The 22649-nt window shown below is 41.2% G+C and overlaps 1 protein-coding gene across 3 annotated transcripts; it reads right to left on the bottom strand.

Moving 5' to 3' along the window:
* Positions 1-263: 263 nt before the first annotated feature.
* slc6a4a (solute carrier family 6 member 4a) lies at positions 264-22049 on the bottom strand. Of its 3 annotated transcripts, none has more exons than XM_063493258.1 (14): positions 21565-22049; positions 13024-13939; positions 11721-11855; positions 11032-11254; positions 9764-9902; positions 6397-6531; positions 6139-6242; positions 5771-5898; positions 5509-5621; positions 4594-4725; positions 3777-3876; positions 3465-3565; positions 3096-3263; positions 264-2146 (listed from the first exon to the last, which is right to left on the bottom strand). In XM_063493258.1, exons 2-14 carry the CDS (start codon positions 13493-13495, stop codon positions 2072-2074), a joined length of 2025 nt encoding a protein of 674 aa, XP_063349328.1. In that variant the 5' UTR covers positions 13496-13939; positions 21565-22049; the 3' UTR covers positions 264-2071. The 3 variants fall into 3 exon arrangements, with proteins under 3 accessions (XP_063349328.1, XP_063349329.1, XP_063349330.1); XM_063493259.1 differs by lacking the exon at positions 21565-22049 and adding an exon at positions 15814-15972; XM_063493260.1 differs by lacking the exon at positions 21565-22049 and adding an exon at positions 14948-15076.
* Positions 22050-22649: the final 600 nt, after the last annotated feature.

Below are 22649 nucleotides of genomic sequence, written 5' to 3' on the forward strand. Positions count from 1 at the left end.
TCAGCTGACGAAACACTAGGAAGAAGACCGGACCAAATTTCCTCCGCAGAGATGAAGTTATACAGATAAAAATTTAAGTTATTGGGACGAAAGATCATTACACACTATTGTGTTTAAACCCTCTGTTTTTGAGGGACAGCAAATAAAAAGAAAAATGTCTTAAATGGACAGTGGCTATAAAGGTAACCGAAATAAAACTGTTTATTTCAGACATTTTAAATAGTGAATCATACAATTTTTTTTGAGGAAAATACCGTCCCCCGAAAAAAACAACTTTGAGTCTCCTGGACATCTCCATACCTCTGCCTTTCTGCTCTTCATAGTTGCCCTCGCCTCTTCCTTACTAACCCTCTGCACTTCCTGATTGCTTGAATTCATCAAATTGTGAACAAGAATGGACAAACACAAAAACTTACAGATAAGATGACAGAGTTCATTGTTTAATTCCATATAACTTTATTATCTGTTATTTCCCATATATTTATTTGTATATATATATTTTTATATATATATATATATCTTTATTCTATACAGTTGTAGTCTCAATAGTCTTTTATTGACATACAAGGATCGCAGATAAGCTTGAGAGGTACGAGAGAGCGAGGCAAGAGGGAGTTTAATTTCTTCATAAGATGTTTTGGCATTTAACAAGACAACAGGAGCACGTCACAGACACCCACCCACACGCACACACACATTTGTAGCACAGGACACATACACACCACTGCATGCACACATAAAGGGGCTGAACACCTCTAACCCGTACAACATACTACCTGAGGTGTACACACACACGTGCGCACACACATACACACGCGCACACATTCGCACGTCAACGGGAGAATGAGGAGGAGACAGGCATTCACAGGATTACATTAATACCAGACTGACTAGTAAATACACATGTACATGTACAGTACTCGCCATATTTTTAACTCCTGCTCCTACATACACACAGATACTCTCTGGAGCATACATACACGCATACACACACAGGCAGACAGATTTTTTGGTAGAAAGTAAATCGCAGTAACGCTGACTTTCAGACTGTGATACTGGTAATGGTATTAGCTCTGATCCATATTTGGCTTCTCTTACTGACAGTTACGCAGTATGACGGCAGAGCGCAGAGCATGAGTGTAATTAAACAAAGACCATCGGCACTGAGTCTGGTAATGTGTGGTGAAAGATGCAACGACAGCACTGCTACATTGTAAAATAAACTTGTGTTATATTGCAGTTACAAGAATGAATACAAGTGGTTACTTTCCACTGGTTATTATAACAGTCTCTCTTTTACATGACCACACACAGTCACAAACGTACAAATTCATACTACTACCAGACAGTGTTTCACAGTGTAGGAACCTCATTGCAGATCTGTCCTTCCTCCAAGATGCCACCAAATAAACACAGGCTGACAGTCAACACAACAAAACCACAACAATATTGAAACGGCTTTAGAAACAAGAACAGAACAGATATCATATATTTGGCTTCAGTAACAGATGTAAAAGATACCTGAATTTTGCTACATATTAGAATGCATAACTTAACAGCATTAAATAAAAATACAACCATTAACAGTCAGAGCAAAGTGGACTGTAATGTATTTATCTGGCCTTCGCTGACTGAGTTCATTGTACAGTATCTCCTGTTTGGGTACATGTTTTACTGTCTACATTAAAGAAATTGTGTCATACTTATCACTTATTATATAAAATTACTGTTAGAGCTGGGTGACCTGAAGAAAAACCTGGTCACTGAGTGACTCTGGTGACCCCTTTTAGGTGGGACAGAAATGAGAAGGTGACCACAGAGATTCTGCAAAACTGAGGAAAAAAAAACAGCACGAGGATCCGATCTGAACCAAGCTAGACATATCAACTAACGCCTGGCTTCATCTAACTCCATTTAAATTTCTACATCTTGGTTGGAACGAGTGTAGGAGATGCACGAAAAGAGGCAAAGACGGTGAAAGGTAGCCCCCTTGTCCTGTAGTTTTGCAGTATGTCCAGAAGAGGGCACTCCAGGTAGGTAGAGTTGCACCTTTCTTTTGGTCAGGGTTTGGTCAGACTGCATTTGTGACAATAAAATCCCTGTGGCTGTCACCGCCGGGCACTGGAGTGATGCTTTTTAACAGACGCTGTGGATAAAGAGTAAAAAAGAGATAAAGAAGGAAAAAAAGACAGAAAAAAGAGTAAATCATAGTGACATACAGAGTAAGCAGAGCAGTTTTAGTAGTGACAATGGTATCATTATTAGTTACCCTGCCAAAAAAACATCAAGAAGTATCTATTGGTAAAATATACACTGCTTGAATTAAGATCTTAAAAAGAGCATATTTGTCATATTGTTTTGTTCTGAAATAATGTAGAAGAACACAAAACACCTTCGATTACTGATAAAACACAGCCACCTGTTTTGTCACGTTTCACTTACACGCTCGCCATCTCCGTTCACATGTACACAAAAACATGACTTGTGACTGTCGATCTGTGTCGGTGTCATTGTGCACTCTGGCAGCAGAGTCAATAAAGGGCGACAGGCACAGAAGGTCTGTCTAGCGGCCTCTTTGATGTCCTCCTCCCTTCTGTCAACCCCTCACACAGGGTTTAACAAGATTTTAATATCAGTGATGACGATAACGATGCAGACTTTTGCATTCGCTCTGCATTCACAATGCATAATGTGCATTACAAGGTGTTATGCAAAACACCTGGTATGTGTCTGGTGAACACAATTTGTTGACTGATTTGTTTTTTGATGCTGCAGCGCTGCTGACGGACCGTGTCCGGTCACCTTTCAGTTACAGCAACGTGACAGGCTACACATCCGCTGCAGGGTGTGTGCGCGCGCGTGTTTGGTCGCCTATTCTATTTGCTTTTTTTCTTGCTAATCTCTGGCCCGTGCCTCCACCTTGTTCCTTTGATCTCCAGTCATGTGTTCACAGGAGAGAGTAAAACCTGGCAGCACATGGAAAAGAAAAGGGCCAGAAGCAATCCTTTGTTGTTCCAGAAATATCAGTTGGTCAGGAGAGGAGACGGGATAGATGGAGAAAAACAGAGTTAGGAGAGAATTCAGAAATTCTGCACCTGTTTGAATGTGCCCTTAGCATTGAGCAGGTGGTAGACCATGTAAGAGGGCACACAGATGAATGACGACACCCCGATGCAGTAGCCCAGGACAGTGGTCCATGGTGGGTATTGGTACTCAAACAACCTGACCTCTGGAGGGAAGGCCAAGAAGCTGATGATGATGAACTGAGAAAGGGAACAAATCAGAGATCAGACATAATGAAAGAATGAAATATCACAGTAAATCTGACTACCTGTCATGTCAGCTAAAAAGCAAATGACAGCTGCTAAAACTATTTTACCTGCAAGGGCTTACTCTTCAAACTGCTAATTCCAGCAACTAATACAACTTAGTGTAAGTGTGCAAATGCTGTGCATGACACTGACCAGCAGAAAGCAGGGGCAGATGGCCACCCAGCAGACCCTCCAGAAACAACCCGGGTAAAAACCAAGCATGACCTGCACGTCATTACAGAAACGGTTGGTGCCTGCAGAACGCACACAGACACACGGATACACCTCAGAGCCAAATATCAAGAGCGAACATTTGTCTCATTTCTTCTATGTGAACTGACAAGGCAGCTGTGCCACAAATAAAGCTCAGAACTACACTTTACACTGTATTTTAATCACTTATTCACGCTGTGATTCTCATTAAAGTCACAAATTTCCACCATCGCCACAAAAATCACCACTCACCGTAGAACCAGGACACTGCAATGACTTCCAGCAGCACCACAGTGATGACTGCAGGGCCCGTAGCGTACTCCTCAAACAGCTTCACTACGAACGCTCCTCCCTGAGACACGACACGGACGAACAGGAGGAGAGTTATTTCTGAAACGTTTTCTATGAATGACTTATACAACTTGTGAAACAGTGTTCATCTGCCAAGCCTAAGACAATGAGTGTTTAATTGAGCAGAAATCTGTGGTGGTCACTGTCTTACTTTAATGAGGGCTGGAGATACATGGATTACTGAGGCTGCTCTAATCTGATTTTCAGCAGATTGGTAACTGCGACACAATACGCTGCATAAAAACAGAGCAGCAAAATTCAAGCTTATTTTACCAGTGTGAGCAAGTTTTTATAATCTTATGATATATACTGAGTGAATTTGGGAAATTATGGAGACTGAATAATGAAATTTTTAAGCTTTAAATCTTTTGTTGGTAATGTTGGGTTCAGGAATTGAGGAGGTAGACCAAAATAATGACCACTGATCCGGCCGGGTGCAATTAGACGGCATTTTAATGAATACACGCAGCGTGGAGCCAACACTGTACAGATTCAGTGTTGAACTCCCTTACAATAGTCAGAACCCAATATTTATAGGGGTGAAACAGTACAGCCCCCCCCCTTTCTGTTGCCAGGCAGAAACCAAAACCACAATGACTTTTAACATAGTTTAAAAAGAACATCGTCTCGTCTCCATCCAGGTGCCTTCCTGTTGTCCCCGGACAACAGGAAGGCATTCTCTTTTGACAGTAATGCGATTATTCCCAAATATACTTACATATGTAAGTGTAGAGAGAGCTCCAAGGTAACACACACACACGAGGCCAAAGACGAACCACTCTCGTCTCTTAACCAGCAAATGAGGGAACTCATCTAGCATAGCTGTGATTACTCCTTCCAAGCCTGCAAACTGGGGTCAAAAAGATAGCAAAATAGAAGAAAAACATCAAGATGAGGAAAATGAAGTCAGGTGTGTTTATTTGACCATGTTTTTAATACCTTTGTAAAGCATATTCTGACAGGTTTTATCTTAAAAAGCACTATATAAATAAACTTACTTACTAAGATGGGGCAGAAGGAAAAGAAGGTTAGGGCAGCTATATGTCATGTATGTGAAAATTTCACATCTGTGTTATGTGCTAATCATTCACTGTTTCTCTCATCTTGCAAAAGCTGCAAAGATACACAGCTTTGCTTCTGGACTTGGTGTTGAACTGCTCCAACACGAGGTCATGTACACCGACATATTTTGCAGTAATATCCTCAGTCATAAAATCAAACAGCATAGCATCCCCATTGAAGGTTCTACAGTGATTATCAGCTCGTGATAAGAGCTTACGGATCTCTCCACCTGGCTGCCTCCGAGCAGATAAACAAAGGTTTATGGAGACGAGACCATCACACAACAGTGATATGAAACTCCTATCACTTTGTTTTCGCTGAATGTTATTCAAAATTGAACACAGAGGACAAATAATGCCCAAATGCTTTAAAGGAGAAATGAGCACAACTGTGAAATCACAGTCAAAGAAAAAGAGGCATTCCCCTTTATAAGAAGACAAATATGAAACGTCCCCAAGAACTGGGAGTTAGGCAACAAGTGAATATTTTAGATTAAAAATTAAATGCGAGGAGCAAACCTTAAAGAATGGTGACTGACTTTAACACTAAAATCAGTCATTGGCAAACTAACCGTGCTATCCAGACCCAACATGATGATCATGAGGAAGAAGATGATGGCAAAGAAGGTGGCAGCAGGCATGTTTGCTATGGCTTCTGCATAAATGATGAACAACAGACTGGGACCTAGAGAAAAAAAGTGAGACCTGGTATTTATATGCCATCCAAACTTCCACCAACAAACATCGGAGATTCAGTCGTTTATTCTGAATAAATTTCCAAAAAATTCAGTTTGGATAAAGAATTTCTTGCAGTGTGTTGGTGCGGGGCCCGACCTGCATCCTTTGCCACAGCGTCCACATTCTGTTGCCTCATCTCAGCCATGTAGCCCAGCACAGTAAAGATGACAAAGCCAGACAGAAAGCTCGTCAGACAGTTCACTGAGCTGGTGACCAACGCATCTCTGACAGAGGAAACAAGTGTTTAGCAGGAAGATGACAAAGTTAGAGCACCTACGCAAAGGATTTAACCTTCTGGTAATTTCATCAATAAAGATATGTCAATATTCATGGTGACATATATGTTAAATAAAGGATTTGAGAGATAAAACATTTCTGCTGAACTTCAGTAAACACAGAGTAGCATTTTGACATTAAGCAAACAGATGTCACTGATTTATGAACTCATTAACAAAAGTTTTTACTTGTAGCAGTTGTTGTGAAACGGGTTGTAGCTGGCAAAGGCAAGGAGCACGCCAAATCCCGGACCCAGAGAGAAGAAGATCTGAGCTGCTGCATCAATCCAGACCTTTGAGAGAGTGAGAGGTAAAGTGATGACAAATAATGATGGGAGTGAAGGACACGCGTTTAGAAATGATTCAGGAATAAGAGAAAGAGGGCAGGATCTGAGCTCGCTACATATGTTGATGATGGACCTTGTCACACTGAACCAACGGACTCACAGTAGTGGAAAGCAGCTTCTCCCAGTCAGGTTTGAGATAGAAGACGACACCCCTCCAGGCCCCTGGCAGGGTGGCCCCACGGATGAGCAAGATCAGGAGGACCAAATAGGGAAAGGTAGCAGTCACCCAAACTACCTAATACAGAAAGCAAAGAACCGTTTTTACTCTAATTTTAATAAACCTTTATATATGCTTAAAAAAGTGTTTCTGTGGTCCACTCTGCGTTCACTGACTACGTTACTGTACAATAGATAGTATTAGACAGCATTAGACACACTGCTGACAGCAGCGGACGAGCGAGCTACAGCTGACAGCAGCTAGCGGGTCATCTGCTGCTGCCCAGGATCCCTGGGGTTTGACTCGCTAGACCGCTAGTGACCGCTGGTTGCCGCTGGGGCCTGCAACTTCAGGCAATGTTCAGTGTTCTCCCCTGTTGATCGGATCTGATGCTATGCTCTTTGGGCAGCTGTCACCCTTCCTGGCCATTGCAGGGGCTTTGCACCTGGCCCTGTTTTGCCCTAGAATGAAGTCCTGGAGGACATGCTAGCAGCAAACTAAACCGCTTAGACTCACGACTAGTGGTTATAGGCTGTGTAACATCTGTACTGGAGATGGTTATTATCTGGTTTTCAACCTAACCCTGGGCTTCTGGCTGTATGTGAAACACCAGCAGATTAGACACCAGCATAGAGTGGTTCCTAAGATGGATATGATTAGAATCTGGGCCCCTTCAACTGGTGCTGATATAATGTTGTTTCTGTGACTTGGCTATCCAAAGCTATACTGGATAAAGACGTGGCAGTTGACCGTTCCAGAAAAGGCACCTAAGCAATTTGAAATCTTGGCCTTAACTATTAATCTGTTCTATCAGTCTATGACAGTTGTTGGCTGCTATCGGCTTCCATCTGCTTACCCCAGCACGTTACCTTCTCTGGTTCAACTTTTATCTGAATTGAATTTAAATGAAATCATTTTGGTAGGTGATTTTAATTGGGGCTGGCTTTCTTCTGTTTCTGTTTATTTTAAGGCACACTGCTTGTTTTTAAGTCTAACTCCATTTATTCAAAGCCCCATGCACCTTAATCCCAAATCCCCAGATAAACCTTCTCTTATAGACCCTTTATTTATACAATGTGCCGCAGAAGTTTTCCACATTGGCAGTTTTTGCCAATGACCTGAGTGATCACTGCATAGTTGGTGCTGTGAGAAACACCAAAATCTCACGCTCCAAGCCCCACATCATCACAAAAAGAAATTCAAAGCTTTTCAGTGAGCAAGCTTTTCTTCACGATTTATTCAGTTTTAACTGGGGTCGTATTACAATGACTGACATTGGCAATTTAGCTTGGAAATATTTCCAAGAGAGTTTTATCTATTTTGTGGAGAAACATGCCCCTTTTTGCCAGGTCAGGCCCTTGTTCAATTCGGAACTGGCTGGCCTCCTACATGAGAGAAACCAGGCCTGGGCAGCTGCGAGAAAATCCGGATCCGATGATGATTGGCTATGTTTTTGTCAGCTGCGTAATCAGTTTACAGTTTACTGCCTCCATCAGGAAGCGTACTTTCTGACTTTAACCACTGACAGTATAAACGACCCTAGGAGGTTTTGGCAAACTATGAAGCCTCTCCCTGCCAGCTCTCATTCCTCACAGCTACCTCTTCACTTAATTATTGACTTCATTCCTGTGTCAGACAAAACTGAAATGCTTCTTTTTAACAAACACTTTGTTGCTTCTTGTTCTTTGTTTAGCACAGTATCTGATGGTAAACCTCCTGCATACAACTCTGCTAGCAGATCGGTTACTAACACTCTTTTCTTTACACCTTTCATGGTAGAAGAGGTATGTAAGGCTTTGAAGAGCCGCGGCACCAAAAAATTGGCCGGTCCTGACAGTCTTTCTTCCTTCTTCTTGCGTGTGGCAGCAAATATCATAGCTGAGCCAAGAACTACTGTGCAGCTCTTTTTATTGATCTATCAAAGGCTTTTGACACTGTTGACCATGGCATTTTAGGTCAGAGATTACTGGAAATAGGCCTTTCAGTCCGAGCAATTGACTGGTTCTCCAATTATCTTTTGGACCGTAAGCAGTGTGTGCAGCTCAATGGCCTCTCTTGCAGTTTTTTAAATGTCACTAATGGAGTGCCGCAGGGTTCTGTTTATGTCAACTGTGTTGCACAGAATCTAGATGCATCTGTTCGTTTTTATGCAGATGATACAATTATTTATTGCTGTGCTCATACCATTGACATGGTTTTCAATTACACCTAGCTTTTGATAGTATTCATTCTCAGCTGGGTCAGCTCAGACTTAAACACAGAAAAAACCAAAGTCATGCTGTTCTCAAACAGAAAGAGGCCACAGTTTCTATTGAAACTGTGGCCTCATACAAATACCTAGGTAGTGTGATTGATGAAAATCTTTTCTTCAAGCCACACATTGACCATCTATTAAAAAAACTGAGGTTCTTTTTCAGAAACAGATCATGTTTCTCTTTCATGGCAAGGAAAAGGCTTGTTGCTGCCATTTTTTTACCCTTCCTGGATTATGGTGGCATAATTTATATGAATGCCTCTGCTCACTCTTCATCTTTTGGATTCTGTCTATCATGGAGCATTAAGATTTATGACTTATTGTAAACCTTTAAAACACCACTGTACTGGTCCTCATTGGTCTTACGCAGGGATGTTCACTGGTATCATTTTATCTATGAATCTATTTCTAGTTTACTGCCCTATCAGAGTACATGTTACGTAAACAGTTTAGACTGGGGTCTCCGGACATCATTACATTCACCGTTCCATCAGTTCGTACAGAGCTTGGGAAGAAGGCATTCTCCTTTTCTGTCCCGTCTTCATGGAATACATTGCAGAAGGATTTGAAGCTTTCTCAATTGATTTCACTTGCAGATTTCAGACTTGCTTTTAATATGACTGTGCACATTAGACATATTTAGCTTCTTTTTTAAAATATTATTGTTGCAATTTGAACATGTTTGTCTGGAGCAGGCCTCTCTTGTAAACGAGACATTGGGTCTTAATGGGACTACCTGTCTAAGTAAAGGTTAAATAAAAAATAAAAATGTAGGATTTACAGTATAAATCTATTTCTACCAGTCTGTTTTACTCCTTTATCTGAACATAAGGGCACGAACTTTATGTCTAAAAATGGTCCTATATTGCCTTAGCTAGGTTCTGATATTCATTCCTTTCTAATCAACTTTTCCACACTCGATGATGAATATAATGAGGGTAAAGAGAGGACAGGATAACTGCTGGTTTTTTCTCTGTCCATATGTCTCCATCCATCAATCCATCCATCTGCTCTAACTGACACCCCCATCAGCCATGCAGGCACCCCTTCAGCTACCTTTCCAGACGTCTTGACTCCTTTCCAGATGCTGAAGTAAACAATGGTGAAGATGAAGAGCAGACATAAAGCCAGTTGCCAGCTGATAGAGCCCAACTCGTGCAGACCTGGGGAGAGATGGACCTGCAACACCTGCCGGCTGGAAGGAGAAAACAAGAAAGGGTGTTTGTGTTGAAAGTTGAGGTTGAATGAAATGCAAAGAGGAGAGACAAGGAAGACATTTTATGCAGATGAATCGACAAGAGGACAGGAGCTAAAAAGTAACTGAGTAGAGGTGAAGAAGTGTAGGAAGTGGAAGAGGAGGAGAGCAAGCAGGAAGGGAAGGGCATATTGTGCAGAAGTAATGGATAAAACACAAAAACAATATGGGATTGGAGACAAGGGAATGTTGGAACATTAAGGAAAGCAGAGGAAAAGGAAAGAGCACGGAAAGAAGGAAATGTGATATGAGTGGACTAGCGAGAAAAGAAAGAAAACCATCAGTACGCAAGACAAGACTATTACTATTCAAAAGGGTTTAGACAAACTTTATCGCAACTTTTGTTAAAAGCTAAAAAAAAAAAAGGAATCAGAAACAAACTGTAAGGTCAGTGTGTGGACACAGGTTAAGCACCAGGAGCTCAAATGAAAAAACTGAGACATGAATTGTGCTAAAAAACAGGAAATTCTGGCGCCAGACTGAGTTGTGGAATCTGTTACTTTTAAACCTACGTTAGGAAAAGTCAACTCTGCGTCAACCCTGAATCTGTCTCAGCAGTCGGACGCAGTGCTGATAAGACTGAGCCCGTTGACTGCACAGACCCAGAACAGTCAAGAATAACAGAGACATTGTTTTTCAAAAGACCCCGACTTAATCGCTGCAAAAACAGCACATTAAAACCTGGTTAACTCTTGGAGGACTTATATTTTATTACTGGCTAATACCAAGCATTACTTTTCTCTGATACTTTATATTTTCCCATAATCCAGTACTTCAAAAACTTGTTCTCTTACCTGCTCCTAAAGGAGCAGTTCATACTTCTGTATTACTTATGCACTCATAAAGAATCTCCAATCAGTCATTCGTGCTCCGAAATACTAATGAAGTCTCCTTGCACTGTTTTCACCACCAGTAAGGGAAGTGGATTTTTAGGGGATGATGGTGGGGAATCTGTCCCACACACCAGAACCAACCCTGGAATTGAAGTCATCCTCCCTTTCTTCACCTGACGTCTCCCTCCTGCGTAGAGCTCCCCCTATGCCACTACATCTGACTTACATGCACTTACGTATAGAACTCCTCGGCAGGGGACGTAGAGGAGTTGGACCAGGACACGTTGTGGTCTGAGGACATGTAGCGGTTACAGTTGGCTGTATTCCAGGGGTTGGTGCAGGTGGACCAAGGCAAAGTGGGCCGGAATGATGACAGTAGGTAGTACAAGGCCCAGGCCATGATGGTGTTGTAGTAGAAGGCTACGTAGAGGGCTATGATACAGATGGCAAAGCCTATCCCTGGGTGAGTTGAAGCAAATAAATACATAAGTGACACCAGATCACTCACTGCCTACATCACTCACAGACATCAGTGGGTTATTTTTTCAAGCTAATTCAGGTTCCCTTTGGGTGAGTGTGTGACATTTCCAAACAACGACAATTTACATACTATCAAATTTCTGAGCATCTGGCATTTGGCATGAAAATGTGACAATTTCCATAACAGAGAGTCAGAACATCTCACTAGAGGTACAGGAAACTAGGGATGCTCTTCAAGGGTGGGGGGGCAGGGAGGTTAAATGAGCTGTCTCTTGGACTTGGATGATTTGAAACTCCTTCTTCGTCTTTTTTTTTTTTTTGTTTTCCTACCTCTAACTTTCCCATCCCTCTAAAGTTATCTTCTTCCACATTTCGTCCAAGCTGTTTCTTTTGACTTTCTCCCTCTAATCGATTCTCTCTCTCTCTGTACACCCCTCCCTGTTACCTTTGAAGATGGGACAGATGTGTTTCCAGATGGAGATGCAGCCACTGCGATGAAACTGGCCGAGAGCTAGCTCCATGTAAAACAGAGGCACCCCTCCGAACACTGCCATCAACAGGTAGGGCAGCAAAAAGGCACCTGGACAGAGACGTTGGAGAAATTTGGGAGGGAGAATAAATGCGTGACAATGAACACATGTTGTGGGAAAACAGTAAGAAGCCAACTGCACTCAAGAGAAACTGAGCTCTTTCACACACCATTTAAGAACACTGTAAAAATCCTAAAAGGTGCCAAAGCTTATTATTTATATACCTCAATCTATTCAAAAACAACACTGCTGTATTTATTATGTTTTGTGGAGTTATTTTTGCTCAAATCCTATCATAAAGGATCTCGACGTTGATGTTGGCTTTGTTCTAAAATATGAAAGTAATAAAATTAAAGGCCTAACACAGATGAGCAGAAGAACATCAGGACGGCAGCCAGATCTCCGAATCTTCGGCTTTTGCGGTGTGTTTGATAACACATCGCTCTCTCCTTCTTGCTATCTGATTGTAAACTTATTTCCATGTGCACGTGTTGCATTTGTGTGTGTGGACGGGACGGTGCTTGTGCCTCTTTGTGACATGAAAGCAAAGATAAGGGCTGATTGAGCAGCTGCCTGCGAGACAGGTTATTAAGCAAGGAGAAAGACACTGAAAAAAACACAATTAATACTGTTGCCTCTATCAAGTGTGTCCCCAGTCTTCATCTCTACCTCGCTCTGTGAGGCACACACACTCACACACAGAACACAGGAAATTGCAAAGGCTTTATTATTGCAAATTCAATAAAAAGAGAGGTTGTGTTTGCCGCTAGGTGAGGATCGGCTAGTGAAAGAGCAGGGCAGACGCAAGCGTGGACTTTGTGAAGACATACCTTTTTGTACCTCCGATTGCGCAAGAAATAAGCTACATCAAAGCATTCATCCATACACAACTTTGTTAATTGGGGCACTCCTTGTAAGCTATTAAAGCATTTATTGGGAAGTACCACAAATCATCCTAATCTAACTCGGTCTTTAATAACGGCAAAGCTCGAGAGCAGTCGACCGACTTCAGCTGTTACATATAAAACACATAATGTGAATTACAGAATACACAGCAGTGAGTATGAAAGAGCCTTTTCTTCTGTCTAATCCTTCAAATCCTGTTTGCTTTAGCATGGGATCTGACGTGTCGTCTCTCTCTCCATTCCACCACACTTTATGTCTCATTCTCCCCCCTTTGACACGTTTCTCCCCTCCAAACATGTTTTGCTTCCTCACCTCCTCCGTTTTGGTAGCAGATGTATGGGAAGCGCCAGACATTTCCCAGGTCCACGGCGTAGCCAATCACAGACAGAAGGAAGTCCATCTTCTTGCTCCAGGTTTCTCTGGGTCTGTCCAAGCTTGTTTGCTGGACCATCAGAGTCCTTAGGCCTCCCAGAGGTGCTGAGGATCCAGTACCGCCTCCGGGTCCTGAGGCTGTACCCGCAGCGCAAGCTGCAGTTCCTGGGCCCTCCCTGGGGCTCTGAGGGGTGGATGTTGTGAAGCCATTGGACACCTGCTGGCCAGAGCCAGATGTCATGCTCTTGGGACCTCTGTCTGCAAGCCCATCAGCAAGCATAAGTCTGCCATTTTCACGCTGTGTCCCATCATCTTCTCCCCCCATGTCCTCTCCCTCCTTGTCCCTCTCTCCCTCATTCTCCCCTTTGTCCATTGTCAGCATGCTCGTCATCATCATATCTTTTGTCTCCATTGGATTGTGTTGATGTTCGTGTTGGCAAGGTAGTTAGGGGTGGAGAGAGGTTCTCAGTGACAATGAAGGGAATGTGGTGCTGCTGTCTGATATGGTGCCCATTAGTGGAAAAGAAGCTTTAGGAGAGGGGTGTAGTGAGAGTTTGGGACAAGACTGGGGAAGACTGTCCTTCTCATGCAGGTAAAGGAGATAAGGAACGGGAAATGAAAGCTAAAAGAAGAGAAAGGGGCCAGATTGAGGGGGGGTGTATGTGGGGAGAGGACTGAAATGTGTAAGGGTCTGTTGAGCAAGAGGGAATAAGAGCGGGCTGCAGGACAGACAGAGGAGGGTATACGAGAGGAGAGAGATGTGTTTGAACAGGATGTGGCTAGCAGAAAAGTTACAAGAATCTTGGATCTATTCCACAAACAGCTCGTCCTCTGAGGCCCACAGTGATGGTGCAAACTGCAACACACAGAGGGGAAACACACGGGTAAATCACAGGATAAGAGCTGATCTTTTTTTAATTACTTTGCAGTAAACCTAAATAAAAACAGAGCAGTCCTCAGGGCAGTTTGCTTTTTCTGGATGAGACAATGAAAACGAAAATGGCTGTAAAAAAACCTCCAAAACAAAACAGGACAGAGTTTTGTCTTACATGATAATGAATAAGAGGATAAATCCTAAGAACAGAGGAAATTGAGGGGATTCTGCTGCGACATGTCGATTCACTTACTGGAGACTTCTACTTCTGTTTCTCATTTTACGCTATCAGTTGCATAACTTGTTTTGATGCTTATCTGACCAAAGTAAACTGGGAAGAAATTAGAGAATCTAAATACCAGCGCCAGCAGCACGTTTGAAGGCAGGAAATGCACATAAAAAAGGGGGAAGAAAAAAAAAGGAAAACAAAAGAGCATCTGTGGACATGCGCTAGAAAAGATGCTCTCTAATTTTCATAGCGACAATAAACACTGGGCAAAGATTCAACATCAGTCAGATACTCTAAGCTCAACAGGTTGTTCTTTGGTTGCTGTGGCGCTGAAATATGTTTAGCAGTTTTACAAGAAAATAAAGGTTAAGCTGAAAAACAAGACTTGCGCAGCATGAGAACCAACTATTTATCTTTTTTCTAATGCAAATTCTATTTTTTTTAATTTACCCATGCAAAACCGAATTCAGGCAAATAAAACTAAACATGTATTTCAAGCTCAAGGTGCAAACAGTTCTATAAATTCATCTAAAACCACATCATAAAGTTCACATCTCCTAAAGCTGGGGTTTTTTTTGTTCTTTTTTTTGTTTTGCAATAGAAATTAAATTCCGATTCTAATAATCCAAGATGCTTTCGCATGAGCGATGGGTCAAACTATGACATCTGTTCAAAAGTGGATTAGTTTGTTTATAGTGTTAGCCCAATTAGTAATGAACTGTAAAATGTGGGAAGACACAATTTACATGGAATGCCATTACCTTAATGAACAACGAGTGTCCAGCAGTTGTACACGGCACGACATTCATTCCTCACCGACATCTGACTACCACACAACAAAGGACGCCGTCAACTACATGGACTTGAGCACAAAAAGAAACAATGGATCGCTTCCACTCCACTCAAACTTTTTTCTTCTCCTCTTGCAAACCACACTTTTAATTTCTAGCAAAAACCCCCCAAATTTCTTCATCACAATAACTTCCATGTGAATCCTCACCAGTATGAAAGAAGTATTGCGTGTTCCTCGATTTTAAAAAACGCGATGGAAAATCTGTTTTTGACCTACGATGACATCAAAGACGTGAGAATAAAATGAGACAAAAAAAAATAAAAAATCTCCTCAGCTACACTTACCTCATAAAGACAACAAAATTTATGAGCTGTCACACAATCTCACAATAAGTGAAGAAAAACAATGGGAAAGGTCTCAATATAATGCTATTTTCTGGACTCTATGTGCAGACAAACTTCATCACCAGGGAACCCCCCCCACCCCCCAAAAAAACAAATAATAATGAAAAATACACTACACTACAGACTGATACAGTGGTGCAAACTTTAAATTCACTGATCTCAACAGGAAATTATTTAATCTCTTGCCGTTTCACAAAGTCATTTTTAATAAAGAAAGAGACGATAAGATGACAACGTCAAGATTTCAGCAACGATAGACTGAAAGAATACGAGATGTGAGAAAAATACTAATGAGACATTATAAAACAACCCAAATTAAAAACAAAAACACTCTCTGCAGCAATCTTACTAACTTTTGAAGTAAAAGCACTACAAATCAAACCAAAAATCTAAAGTTATAGGTTGTACTCAACCCGCATGCATACGTTACCTTTAGAGACAACAGAAGAGGTCAAGAAGAACATGTGGCGCTTCAATCGTATGTGAAGAGCGGCAGCAAGAACTTCTACCCAAAACTTAAAGAATCCCGTGGAATGGCAAAAACTTGCCAGAGAAACAGCGTGCCCTAGCACATCAGGACACCGTGTTTGCCCATTGAGCTCTCAAACCTCTCTCATTTTTCTCTCTCTCTTTCTCTCTCCCTCCCTTGTTGTCCCTCTCTCTCACTCACCCAACCACACTTCCACACACACACACACACACACACTTCCACACATGCCTGGTTCAGAGAAGCACAGCCGTGCAGATGTATGCACAGATGGATGCATGGATGCATGCAATCAGACAGAAGATAATAAAGAATCATTAGACGAGCACAGACCTGCACATCACAGTATCAAGTTTTTGCTTTGATACACTGATAGTACAAACAGAAATGATGAACTGGAGCACAGATCCAACATGGTATGGTCATGGCAGAACTGTCATTAAAGCACAAACACAGCCACACAGTGCAGACAGGGGAAGTCCTACCCTCGAGTAGTTCTTCTGGCATTGTGGGGCTCTGTGTCAGGGTACGTCTTACCTGCACACACACACACACACACACACACACACACACACACACACACACACACACACACACACACACACACACACACACACACACACACACACACACACACACACACACACACCACCAACATACTACACTGGTAAAGCACTGCTGTGCTGCAGTGCTTTTACTCCCCCTCTTTCCAGTTTTACTTTTAGATTTTGTCAATCTAAAATGTCTTCTAGTTTTTTACTAAAGTTTCTAACGTGCACCTGCTCTGCAGAAATGCAGTCTTTGCTGCTCTGACCCCGGTTGCATACATACAAGTTTCCCAAACAATTTGACTGCACAGTTGATCTCAAATACATTTTGCAAGATACTGTCTTTCTGTCAAATGCTATATTTGATTCATTTACAAGCTGACTTCTGTGTGTTTAAAGTGCATTAGCAATCGTTGGAATTAAAAGCTTCACTTAAACACAGCTTGCTGCTCTGAGCCTCTGAGCAGCTGAATCATCTTGCTTACTGTACTTGGTGCAAGGCTGTGGTAGTCCAACTGTGTTCTCTGTACCTATACTCCCCCAGGTTATTGCTGCAGCTTAAGCATTTTTGCTTACTTGAGCAACAGTTCAAAAGTATTAAATACTCTCATTAAAGCTGCTTTACATATCAAGTTAGGTTGTGAGAAACAGAAACTGGCAGACCCCATAACAACCGGTGTTCAGTAACACATCTTTTATATAAAATAAAAAAAATATTGGCTCTGCAATACTGTTATGTCAACATGTAAGTGCATTTCCAGCCTGCCTGGGTGGTGTGTGGGTGGACGGGGGCACATAAATCTGAGGGCTTATGAGATGCTTAAGTAAAGAATTTAAAAAAAAAAAAAAAGTTATGTTATTGTCAGAAATAATGAATATTTTAGTTTGTTGTTTCTCTGTTATTTGAATGAAACCATCCGAGAACTTATTTATCTTTAACAAATTTTTCAATATGCTTTTATTTTTTATATTAAATAAAATAAAACTCAGGATTGTAAGAAATGCATTAAAAGTCCCATCTTGGTTAAACATTACCACCACTGTTCACACGCAGTGCAGACAGACACAAGCACAAGCATGCACAAACACTTTCTCACGCACACCATTGCTGTATAAACCATATCTGCACTCACACAGCTGAGGCAAAGCAATACCTGTCATGTGTTATTTAAATGTTAAATAAATAATTATATGATAATGCAAAGTCTCCACTCCCGGTGAACCATATGTAAGTTAATAAGTAGGTTTTGTTTTTTTCCCCCCCAAGAATCCCAAAGAGGGTCTCAGTGTATCTCTTACTCTAAAACAACTCAAAGCTTTTGGGCTCTGTGCCAGCTTCTAACAGCCTATAGTCTGGACCTTAGACGACAGGAATGTTTGAGTAAAAATAATGTGCAGTATGCTTTGGCAACTCTCAGGGGGTTTCCTGAATGATTTTGGACTCTAGCCTGTAGAACACAGTCAACACTATTAGCCAACCTTCTTTTTGTTCAGCTTTTAATCTGAACGGAACATACCTGACAGAAATGAACAATCAGATTGGACCCAACAGCCAGTTTTTCTGACTAACTTAATTTATTAGAAATGAATAGCTAGGTGAAGACAAAATTACCTTTGACTATATTTTTGTACTGTGAACTCCTGCCACTATCTGGCTGACATCAGGTTGGGCTGGAGCCCATCCCAGCTATCATAGGACAAAAGGCAGAAAGCATCCCGGACAGGTCACCAGTCTATCACAGACAGACAGCCATCCACACATGGCCAATTTAGAGTCACCAATCAACCTAATGTGCATGTCTTTGGACTGTGAAGAGAACCCACACAGCAACAGGCGGATAAAGCCGGACAGTAGATTAGAACTTAAGACAAATGTGCTACTCACTGATTTGTGAGAAGCCAATATCCTGCTGTATATCAACCTAGCTTAAATATTGATGTATATTATCCATCTGTCAGTTATAGTGCATATTTTAAGCATTATCTCTTCGTAGTATATTTGGCACAATAAAAGATCTTTCAAAATAATCTAAGTAAGTTGAGAGACACGGGTTAAAATAAATATTATATTTAGGACAGTTATTCGTAAAATTTGTCTTGCATCAACCCAGAAACCCACTGAACACATGGTGTCACAGTTTTGCAGATTTGACATGAAGGCAAATAAAACACAATTTGATTGCTGTACATAATGAAAATAACATAGCACAGCTCAGTATTAATACGCATAACAAAGCCTGTTACTTCCTGACAGAAGATGTTGCAGTAATAAAGGGTAAAAGTAGACGATAGCACAGAAAGAAAGGGGGGAAAGTCCTGTGAAATTATACTTTTGATTTGGTGTTGACTTAACCAAAAAGAATAGTTTGAGTTTGTAAAAATAAAAAAGATAAGACAAAAAGATGAGAAAGAAAATGTCAGAGAAACGTATCATTTGGGCTTTGAAGAAATTTGCTTTTTCAACATTATTTTCCCATTGAATAAGAGACAAAAACACTAAAAAATAATTCATGAATCTTAATGAAGGCCTTTTGTTTGTACCGTTTCTCTGACATTTTTTTAGGCTCTGTAGGCCATAGTTTCTCATAGGTTCCTGACATCACACCAACTTTAGTCCTGGCTAACTGAAAAATAAACAGTGCAGGCAGGAATGGGAGGCAAAAACCATTCAGTGCTGCACAAACAATTTAACTAGAATGTGGGACCTTTTGTAATAATACTCCCAGGAGAAAAACAAGTTTTTTTATTTTTCAGATTGATGTGCGACCTGATAAGCAGGTGTGCAAACACAAATTAAGTGGCTTTACTTCCTTTAAGGTTTCAGTGTTTATAGGGGTGACTGGGTTTTGCTTTCATTTTTGTTGTACTTCTTCTTATTATTACAAAACAAAGAAACCAGTTTAATTCACAACCCCCTGGCTTGATTTGTCTGCTTTTTGGCTGCATCAACACATTTTCTATCCTGGTCTGTACCTCTGACCTCCTCTTTGTTTGAGTTTAATTTGGAAATCGCAATCCAAGTCATCCAATAAAGTAACAAGTGGTAATCTAGGAGCCGAGAGATTACGCATTAAGCAGAATACGTCAGACACAAGCACAATGAACACTGGTACAGCGAGTGAGAAATTTGGATTTAGCCCTTCAGTGACACCTCTTCAAATATAAAAACGGACAGACCTGCAGCTTTTCAACAGCAGACACATTTTCATAAGAAAATCATAACCTTATTATTGTGCTCTCTCTTGAAATCACAGAGTGATTATACATATATGTGCTTTTAACCTAATACTCCTAACCCTCCTCATAAGCTCTAATACAAGTTTCAAAACACAGAAATGTAGTCAGACTGCTCAACCTAAATTTTGGCCAATAACAGTCCATCTAAATACTTGTTGCTGTGCTACGATGAAAACGAAGTGCTTGCTGACAATAACTTATGAAAAAGTGCTGAATATGATCAGGTGCCATGTGCACATTCAGTTTTATTTTCTTTATAAGATATTGCCTAATTATTCTGTACACCCTGTCAAGACATCAACTATACTTTTAGTCAGCTGTGCCAAAAGCATCCATTAATGCAGGAATTTAATGATATTGATACATCAATGGAAACAATGTCTTACAGTGACTCACAGAGGCTTTCAAATGCTATGACCCATGTCTAAACTTTAAATGTGTAAGGGTTTTTTTGTGTGCTTTAAAGAACTGTGTTTAAAGAAAATAATATAAAGGTGAAAAGTACAAAAGCAGCCCTTGGAATGGTGCATCACAGCCTGTAGTCACAATGCCACAGGTTAAATTCCAGCTGGGACACAGGTTACAAACTCTGTCGCTTCCTCACACTTTCCTAACTGAGTCTTCAGTGTGATTTAGTTTCACAAATGAAGTAAGATAATAAATAATAATATCAGGTTTATAAGACAAAGATAAATGTTGTCACTAGGAAACAAAGGCTCTATTGACTGCTAGACGGCCAACACTTCCTGCCAAATAAACACTTTGCCAGCACAACTTAGGAGCTTGACCTCTTACTTCAACCTCAAGTGGTGACATAAGCTCTTGTTGGGACGGTGGCACAGCCACTAAAACTAAAGGCAGTCCTACAGGTGTCCAAGGACAGATTACCAGCTAGGTAATAACAGCAAATTCTGCTACAAGCATTATGAAGTTATACTATTAAAATAAACACGAAAATACAGTCTGAAACAGCCTGGGGCGTAAATGCTAGCAATGGGTTAAAATAAATGAAGTTCAGTTCATAATTTGACTCTCATTAGAAATGTCCTGGTGACATTGAACACAGCATCTTTGAGATGTTGCAGATATTTTCCAGGAAGGCTGAAAAAAAAAAATGACCGCCTCATTACTTATTTGATTAGCGATTATTAGGCTAAAGGCTATCCACCCTAGATATTCTTTACTGCTATGAAAGGATGTTGAAACCCAACTATCTGCAAGCACTTATTCCTATTTCCCTTGAAACCACAACAGTGAGATTCAACTAAAACTTGGCAGAGTTATAATCTGTGGGCAGTTGATGTTTGTGTTAATTATTTGGGGACTTTCTCAAAACTGAGCAGCTTAATGTCCTCGAGGGAACAGCTAGAGCTGACCTGTTGAGCAACGCCACACATTACCATCAGAGAGGTTACAGTCACATCATTCTTTATTCTGTATTACAAAACATCTGCCACGAAGATTGAGAGCATAAAATAGAGAAGAACGCAAGAGGTGCTAAAAATCATCGAGAAGCTTTGATTTGGCGTGCATCGCACTTTTCGTTGAAATATGAACCCATTACCGATAATTACTTCCATATTCATTAATCCAAAAACTGAAAGTTTGTCACAAATCTGGCAGCTTCGAAAAGTACAAATCCACATAAAAGAGATTAATAACAGAGATGAGGATATCAGAGGCCCCGAAAGGAAATTAAACTACTCCCATCCAACGCTTACATAAAAATACAAAAAACACCTCTCATCTCCTAAATCCCTCCTGGTGTTGCTGAACATTTACACACATGCACCAGGCATATGTAAAGATCTCACACACTCGCTGGATATGAATTTACAGCTGAGGACTGATTACAGTAAATCGCATATGATGAACCTGCTGGTGAGGAGTCCAGGCAGAGTAGTCTTACCTTGATATCGTTAGAAGGACAGCGTGCGTTGCCCGTGGAGCATCCGGTCATCTGGACCCCCAAGACGTCGCCACCGACCAACGCCGTCTAAACCCAATCACACAAATCACACATGCCTGGGCTTACAGCGGGCCGCGTTCTGCTCCGCCCGGATTTAAGACACAAACACTCGAGCATGCAAGCGTCCGCTCACACCCAAACACACACGCTGAGCTTTAGAAAAGGACACTCGACCCTAATCCAGCACTCCTTGGTGCATATTTATAAGGGTCAAAGAGGAATGAGAGAGGAGCTTGTGTACATTAATTATGCTGCATATGTAAAAAGGGAGGGAAAAAAAGCAACATGATGAAACACCAACATTATGAAGTGAGTGTGAGAGAGAGATTTTTTTAATGTCCCAGGCTGTCTGTGCCCTGGTCTAACTAACCCATTTACGGCCACCTGCAACCTATCCTGCCAAATGGACCGGTGCCAGGTACAGTAGTACAGTCAGTCTACTTGGCCTTTATTGTGTGTGACAGACATGAAATGAAAGAGATAAAAGGAGGCATCCTGAGCAGAGAGGGAAAACAGTCACAGACATGTTGATATTAAATTATAATCACTGTGTCCTCGTTCCTTCTGTCTCACCAACTCTCACACACACAAACTCTCCTTCTTGTTAAAGGCCGGTGTTGAACGTCATTCCAATCAGCATCAGCTGAAGTACTAGGTTAATCCTCACGGCATGCAAACCACACACAGGCGTGCAAACACACACACTGTTGAAGAAATGTGAGGCAGTAATGAGACCGGTTGTGCGATGACCATTCCTGTATGGTTCAGCGATGGGCTAATTCCTCCTGTCAGACACAAACGGCTGTATGTGGAAACTATCATAAGACTAATTTTGATGTCAGGACTTTTAAGCCTAGGTGCACAGGTTCATAAGTTCACAGGCTTGCTTTGTAACACACCGTACAAGAAGAAAACTTTCGAGAGAGGCAACAGGTTGCAAAAAAGGAAAACACTCACATCAAATGGCCATTAACCTCAACAGTGCAAAAACAGAAAGTAAAAAAAAATCCTTATATTACTTGTTT

The sequence above is a fragment of the Pelmatolapia mariae genome, linkage group LG14 (genome assembly GCF_036321145.2).
Source record: "Pelmatolapia mariae isolate MD_Pm_ZW linkage group LG14, Pm_UMD_F_2, whole genome shotgun sequence".
Classification (NCBI taxonomy): domain Eukaryota; kingdom Metazoa; phylum Chordata; class Actinopteri; order Cichliformes; family Cichlidae; genus Pelmatolapia; species Pelmatolapia mariae.